Source organism: Rattus norvegicus, chromosome 7 (genome assembly GCF_021556685.1).
Source record: "Rattus norvegicus strain SHRSP/BbbUtx chromosome 7, alternate assembly SHRSP_T2T, whole genome shotgun sequence".
In the NCBI taxonomy this organism is placed as follows: Eukaryota; Metazoa; Chordata; class Mammalia; order Rodentia; family Muridae; genus Rattus; species Rattus norvegicus.
Window position 1 is genome coordinate 73,928,740 of NC_141540.1, and position 8,217 is coordinate 73,936,956.

General features: G+C 41.0%; 1 protein-coding gene across 3 annotated transcripts in view; it reads left to right on the forward strand.

Moving 5' to 3' along the window:
* The window catches only part of Sdc2 (syndecan 2), a 113,814-nt gene extending 111,399 nt beyond the window's left edge, over window positions 1–2,415 (forward strand). For 2 of the 3 annotated variants that reach the window (XM_087555879.1, XM_087555878.1), the window contains exon 5: window positions 80–2,415. In XM_087555879.1, coding sequence (XP_087412005.1) covers window positions 80–243 — 164 coding nt within the window. In that variant the 3' untranslated portion in view covers window positions 244–2,415. The remainder of the gene's footprint in view (window positions 1–79) is intronic. The other variant, NM_013082.4, reaches the window with a different exon arrangement.
* Window positions 2,416–8,217: the final 5,802 nt, after the last annotated feature.

The following is an 8,217-nucleotide window of genomic DNA, read 5'->3' on the forward strand; positions in this document are numbered from 1 at the left end:
CAAAAATGTCAATAGAATGGAAACGGCCAAACTAATTCCTGCAAACCCTGACCCTCCTCTTTCTCTTCTCTCGTCTCAGCTGTCATTGCTGGCGGTGTGATTGGCTTTCTCTTTGCCATTTTCCTCATCCTGTTGTTGGTGTACCGCATGCGGAAGAAAGACGAAGGAAGCTACGACCTTGGAGAACGCAAACCGTCCAGCGCAGCTTACCAGAAGGCACCCACTAAGGAGTTTTATGCATAAAACTCCCACTTAGTGTCTCTATTTAAGAGATCACTGAACTTTTCAAAATAAAGCTTTAGCATAGAATAATGAATATCTTTGTTATCTGTTTTGTTCATTACAGAGCCATGCTGGCCCTTTAATGATGAAGATCCCATTGTATTTAAAATTTTTCATATATTTCTTTAGAATGACTTAAAAGTAAAAATTTAACATCTGCAGTGTTCTGTGAATAGCAGTGGCAAAATATTTTGTTACAAAAACCCTTGACATTCATGGAATTGATTTGAACATCTATGTGCAAATACAAAATGATTGTGTTTGTCCTCTGGTTCAAAGATGACTGCTGTTCCCCTCATCAGCAGATCTCCAGTTGACCTTACCGAGTTGATCTTTGTTAATTTATCTCTTGTTCCTCTTCTCTGCCCTCCCTTCTTGTCTCCTCCCTTAAAAACAAAACCTTATGCCTTTTGTAGCTGTCATGGTGCAATTTGTCTTTGAATGATTACAATAATGGTAATTTAGTGTATATGTGATTTTTTTCAATTATGTAAACTTTAACCTCCTCTTTATGTAATTTTTTTAAATGTCAGACTACCCATTTTACACTTGCTTTAATTTCCATTCCCTGTAGCTTCAGGCAGATTTGCAAAGGCAAATTATAAAATTGGATTATTACTACGAAACTGTTAGTCCTAGTTATCTAAGCAGATCTTCTCTTGGAGGATTTGACATCACTGACAAGCCTCAGCAAACCCAAAGATGCTAACAGTATTTGAGAAGTTGCTACAGACTCCTTTGGCCACTGTACTTGCTAGTTTACAATTTGAAGGTACAAGGAAGAGTTTAAAGGAAAAAAAAGATCAGTTTTTGTTCTTAAAAATGCATTTAAGTTGTAAACATCTTTTTAAGCCTTTGAAGTGCCTATGATTCTATGTAACTTGTTGCAGACTGGTGTTAATGAGTATATATAACAGTTTTTAAAAAGTTGGTATTTTATAAGCACAGACAATTCTAATGGTAACTTTTGTAGTCTTATGAATAGACATAAATTGTAATTTGGGAACAAGCAAACTACTGAATAAATCACATGGCCTAATATTGAAAATGTCACTGTTATAAATTTTGTACATTTCTTATCAAATGTACAGCTTCCCTTTGCTATGACTGACTGTCTGTTCTCAGTGACTATGTGGGTTTGATTTCCGAGTATCCATGGTGTCTGTAAGACCAAAGAGCCCCTCAGTTAGGCTGTTTATTACAAGATTTACCTCTGGATTGGCCAGAGGAAATGTATGCGTTATCCTGCATGTGTCTGGGTGCAGGGATAGAATGACTGCCAGGGGATTTCAAGGTTTGCAAACTGTGTAGTGTAGCTATTGACAATATTGAGACAGATGCCTTCTTTTGCAATTTACTCTTAAAAAGTATAAATTCCAAAGAAGCAAAGGGACCTTTCTAGAAGTAGATAACTGGGGATCAGCCCTATAGAATTGCTTAACTGTCAAAGCTCCCTTGCAGAAGAACCCTGTGAGTGACAACCACAGCCACTCCATGGGCCTGGAGGGAAGGGTGTGGAGGCTCTGCATGTTAAAACGACAACCTGGCTGCTTAGGATGGATGTTTCTAGAAAAAGTAATGCCAGAGGAGGAGATGGAGGGATGGGGTACCCCGGTTGGGTACTCACTGAACAGAGCATTTCCCTTTTCTGTTCTATTTTCTATTTTCCCATTAATTTTTAGTTTTAAACTGTGAGCCATGGAAGTAGAAAGAAGACAGCAAGAACCGCAACTTTTCCAACATACAGTCAACTTTCGATAAAAGTTTGACTACTTTGAGCACCTTCCCTGGGCTTGTCACAGAACTCATTCAAACAAAACTAAAGTAACACTTGGAACAGTGTTGTGTCTGAATCCTTAATGGCCTTAATTTCTGTCCAATTATAGCCGTAATTCACCTTATTTAGAATTAAGAGGAAATGATGGGCCCTTCCAAAGCTGCACAATGCCCTCAATCACGGAGGCTGAGAATGTAGTGGTTATACCTCTAACTGTGCAAAACAGTGAAACCCTAATTGTAGAATGACTTGCTTGGAATATCTATGCCAGGGAAAAAATACTGGCAAATATTTTGTCACTGCTGTAAAGCAAATTTGTTTAAGTGCCAAAATAAAGTCTGTCGTGCCGAAAGTAACTCACTGTATAGACTCACATCCAGTTTTCTGTACGCTCTCTGCTTAGTGCTGTTTTTTTAACTTTTAAGGTGCAGTAAATAATATCATAAAAACTGTTAGTAGTCATTACTGAGTTCAGTAAATTTTGGTAAAATATAAATATTAAAGGCAGTGTGGTATTTCCTGCGTTTGAAACCACATGTGACCAAACTCCCTGTGTGAGTATTGCTTTTTGTGTGAGAGACGGCAGCATTCGAACTGCCTTGCTTTTAGCTCATGGTGGGCAAATGGGAAAGAACACCCTAGAGAATAAATAAGATATTTCTTTACAGGTAAAATGTACCTGAACTTGGAACAATACAGAAACTGCCTTCGATGTTACTAGTGGATAACTTCCTGTCACGTGCCCAGTAAACTTCTCTCTAAGAACACCATTTACCACTGTGATGCAGTGCCCTTGTGGAGGCTGTACTCTAGTCAGTTACCGTTGGTGTAGAGCATAGATAGAATTGTAACTAAGCAGTGAGTAGGTGTCTTATACAGATAGCCTAAAGAGACTGAAATGCTCTAAAAATAACTTCATAGTTCTTAGGTGCTTATTTGTTCAAAATCTTAGACATATTCAAAATTTAAGAAAAACTTTTAAGTGAGGAACAAAAACCTAAAAATATCACTGGGTTAGTTTGTGGTGCTGGTTAATTTTTTTTGCCAACTTGATCTAAACTAGGGTCATTTGAGAAGAGGGCACGTTCATTGAGAAAATGTTTCCATGTGGTCAGCTTATAGGTAAGTCCGAGTGGGTATTTTCTTGATTAATCATATATGTAGGAGGGCTCAGCCCACTGTGGATGGGGCCACCATTGAATGGGAATGAGCAAACAATGAAAAGAAGAGCAAGCCAGTAAAGACTACTCCTCCATGGACTGCTCCAGTTTCTGTCTCCAGGTTCCTGCTTGAGTCTCTGCCTTGATTTCCCTAAAAAACTATGAAAGGGAAATATAAGCCAAATAACCCCTTTCCTCTCTGGGTTGGTGTTGAGCAATGTTTTTATCACAGTAACACAAAGCAAACTAATTTGGCAAGCGGGATCTTTTTAACCGTATTACAGTTAAATAAGAGAGTAGAAGCAGAGTATTTTTAAAAATACTTGGATGACATACGCCTACAAGATCAGCTACATTGGAGTCTAAGGGGAATCACATCAGCCCAGGGATTTGAGGCCAGGTTGGGCGATATAGCAATGACACAGTCTCCAAACAAAGTCTAGGGTGGAGTTGAAGTGCTGGCATTGGGGGGTAGTTCTGGCAGGTTTTAATAGATCACTTGCCTTTATTGTCATGTATGCATGCAAAAGACCCTGGGTTATATCCTCACCATCCACCAAAATGAAAGTCAACAAGCAAACAAGGACAACATTCAGTGTGAGATTCTTCCTTTTAAGTCTCTACCAAGCAACTGTGAGGTCCTTAGCAATTTCCGATAAACGTTGCTCAAAACAAATGAAAAGTGGTTGCCCCATATTAAAGGGATTAGCTAAAGTCCTGTTTGGTGTTACTATCTTAGACTAATTGTGAAATTTGAGACTTGGTCAGCTGAGGAATTAGGTTAGGCCATACAGCAAGCTTTCAAACAGGTAGAATTAATAGTGAACATGACATTCAAATGAAATTTGTCCCACCCCGTTCTGACTGAGGTAATGCCACTAAGGATTTTAAGGTCTCATTTCTTGTTCCCTATGCTCTAAATCAGGTCCTTTTCTGACCACAGAATCCTGGTGGCTTTGGAAGCAATTTGATTTCCTGTTATCAGGCTGAAAGGCTGTAACCCAAGCTGCCAGTCCAGCTCAATACTAGCAAAATGAAGATTTAGGCTTTGGTGCTTTGAGCATACTGAACTCAGGATTCATTGGATCCAGTTTTGTTCATAAAATAATTGAAGTAAAAATTATTTTTGCAAGCAATTGAAAGTTCAATCAACAAACACTGACTAAATATATGGGATACTTCAGGAAGTTGGGGACACAGTGATGATTGATACAGACAGATTGAGTCGGTAAATGTATATGAAGTTAACAAGTGGAACAATTCCCTTGGTGTAATGTCTCCCCAGAAATAATGAAGTCTGAAGGACTAAGAATAGGGAGGCTTTAGGTATGCGGTGGTGAGGACCTCGAAGTCTCAGTCACTTCAAACACCAAACACTTTCTTTGGCTTTTTGTTGTTTGTAGTGTCTTATGCAGCCAAAGTTGGCCTCAAATTCCCTTGCAGTGAGGATTCCCTTACCCTCCCTCCTTCCCGTCAGTATTCCTACCTTCAGCTCTCATGGGCTGGGGTTCTGGGGTTCTGCCCCACAACAGGTGGCTAGCTCCAGCTAACTGGTAAATTGCTTTAGACAATTGCTGTCTTTACTCCAGGGCTCTGACTTTTGGAGTAGCTAATATCCCAACCATGGGCAATTATTGAATAGAAGGGAAAAGGGCCAAAGCAGAGCTATGTGTCTTTCTGCCCCAATTTTATTGGCAAAACTAAGTCATATACTATCCTCAAGGTCCAGAGAACAGAGACCTACACTCCTACTTTGCAAGGAGAGAAATGTACACAGCTCATAATATATGGCCAGAAAGGATCCAGAGGCAAAGGCATTGGGCATACAGATTCAGGTGTGCTGAAACCAGAAAGAGCAGGCCTTCCAGGCTATGGGAAAGCCATAGAAGGGTGGTGATCTTGGCCTGTTAGAGGAACGGGGATGACAAATGAGTTTCTAAGAGGGAAGAATCAATGAGAAAGAGGTGAGAGGAGGAGGCTGAGGAGTGGAATTACTTCCTAGCTGGTCTCTCCTTCCACTGTTTGCTCTCTTACATATTAGTCTCCTCAGGGAAGCTAGACTGGCCTCATTAAATTCCAATGGCCTCTGCTGGCTTAGAATAAAGCCCCCGCTGATTACCTTGACCTCAAGCCCTAACAGAAATTCTCCCTGCATGCATGTAAGTGGACACCATGGATGTAGTTAGGAGCTCATTATTATCTTCATTATTATCTTCTCAAGAGAAACACTGACTTAGGAGATGAAGGGGTCTAAATGGACAGGTATGTTATTGTTTGGAGAGTCAAAACTGCCAGGTGTTGCTAAAAGTTTGGAAGAACAGGGAATAAGGAAAGCTAAGAATCTAAAAGCTGAGCCATGGGTGAAGAAGGAGTGTACCTACGGCTGGTGGAAATTCTTCTAGGTCAAATGAAGTTAGGGAGCATTATTAGACATTTATGGATAGACAGTGGGTAAATCAAAGAAATGGATTCGAAATGAAAAGGAGAGACTGGGGGTTGGGGATTTAGCTCAGTGGTAGAGCACTTGCCTAGCAAGCGCAAGGCCCTGGGTTCGGTCCCCAGCTCCGAAAAAAAGAAAAGGAAAAAAAAAGAAAAGGAGAGACCTGAAATAAAAATCAATATCTAAAAATAATTTTAGAAGGGGGAAAACTAGAGGGCTTGCCTCCCTTCTGTTGTGGGAGCATCTCTAGCACTAAGACAGCTTCCCTGTGTTTTGAATTCCAACTGGGCAAACTCTCTTACATGAGCCCAGCTTGTATGATTCTTTAACTGTCGGAAACCAATTCCCACCTTCTCTCTAACCCCAGAGAAGGTAGCAACTTTCAGACTTACTGCCTAGATAATCACTTTCCCCAGTTGGCTCTTATTACTCTTCTGACATGTTTGCAAGTGGCTAAATTCTCCCTCGCATTCCCCAGCATGGGCTGTTTTCCTTCCCAGGCTCCCACTGATCCCACAGTAGTGAATGGCTTCCAGATGGTATTAAAAGCTATGGGATACATGAGATGACTTGGAGAGGTGGGTGGCAGAGTAGGATAGGCTTGATCCTGTCTGTATCAGTCTGTCTTTTTAGGTGAGGCACTGTTTTGTCATTTGGATAGCTGTTTGTCAGAGCACACAGTATGTGAAGAGGCGAACTAATGAAAAAGTAAGTTTGAGAGACTCTTTCTGCTTAGTCAACGGTGATGAGATATGAACTGTTCTTCAAGAAAGTAACCAGGCAAAACAATAGGAACTGTCTATACAACCAGGAGACACAGCTATTATCTGTGTAGAAAATGTGAACTCTTCAGCACATACCTGGTTCTCCCTCTTGTAGCATTGTCCTGAGGTCCTTGAAAACAACGGTTCAGCTTCCTTACTTACATCCTGCTTAGGTGAATACTGGACTACCCTTACATTTTCTCTGGAACCAAGTTCTGAGAAAAGTAAAGATTGTTTAATAATGTACATAGATGTTTAATAATATATTTTGTTATCTATCAGACTAGAATTTGGGGATCGTGAAAAGCGATATTCTGATGACACCATGCTTTAGCCTGTAATATTTTTAGTACCTTTTACTTTTATTTTCACTTAGCTAATTTTTTTTTCTTTTGTAAAGTACAAATAGCAGTAAGAGTGATGTGTGCTTGCTGACATCACTGAGGCTATAGAGGAGACATCCTGAACAAACAAGCTGGCATCTGGTGGACCACCAAGTCAAGATGTTTTTGTCATTCCTCTACCAACTGCTGCCTGGGTGCTGTCTGCAAGCATGGTGCTAGGCTCTGGGAAGGAGAGACAGACAATAAACAAGTCTGAGCTGTAATTTAGCAAGAAGGTGACACTTGAACAGAGCAGAGCTGAGGGTGACAAGGAATTGCATAGCAGATGATAGGGGAGAGGAGCAGTGGGGATCTGGGATCTCAGGAAGAGGGTAAGCAGAGGGAACAGTGAGATCCAAGATCTTTAGTGGGACAAGACAGAAGAGTGGTGAATAGTCAACAGATCATCCACAGGCCAGAAGATATACACACACATGTGTCCTTGTACCCATCATGGTGGCCGTGCACCACCACTGAAAGGTTTTGAGTCAAGAAGTCTTTAGGCTTAATAATGGTTCTCTGTTTCATCAGAAGGGGACTGAGGACATGGCTCAGTTGGTAATGTGCTTGCATAACATTCTATGTTTGGAACCCTAACACATGTAAAAAGCCCAAACCAGAAATGTGTATCTATAATACCTCTGGGGAGGTGGAGACAGAAGACTCCTTGGAGCCAGCCTGGCTTTTTATTATGTAAATGATGTGCCAGTATTTATTACGATTATGGTGATTATTTTTTCACTTTTTTATTTATTTTTTTCCTCCATCTTCATTAACTTGAGTATTTCTTATTTACATTTCAATTGTTATTCCCTTTCCCGGTTTCCAGGCAAACATCCCCCAAACTCCTCCCTCTTCCCTTCTATATGGGTGTTCCCCTCCCCATCCTCCCCCCATTACTGCCCTCCCCCCCAACAATCACGTTCACTGGGGGTTCAGTCTTGGCAGGACCAAGGGCTCCCCCTTCCACTGGTGCCCTTACTAGGCTATTCATTGCTACCTATGCAGTTGGAGCCCAGGGTCAGTCCATGTATAGTCTTTGGGTAGTGGCTTAGTCCCTGGAAGCTCTGCTTGGTTGGCATTGTTGTTCATATGGGGTCTCAAGCCCCTTCAAGCTCTTTCAGTCCTTTCTCTGGTTCCTTCAACGGGGGTCCTGTTCTCAGTTCAGTGGTTTGCTGCTGGCATTCGCCTATGTATTTGCCATATTCTGGCTGTGTCTCTCAGGAGAGATCTACATCCGGTTCCTGTCAGCCTGCACTTCTTTGCTTCATCCATCTTATCTAGTTTGGTGGCTGTATATGTATGGACTTTAAACTGCCCAATAGGCAAGCTTTAGTTTCAGTGAGAAACCCTGTGTCAAAATTAAGTTGAAGAGTCAATGGCTTATTGGATAAAAATACTTGCCACTATA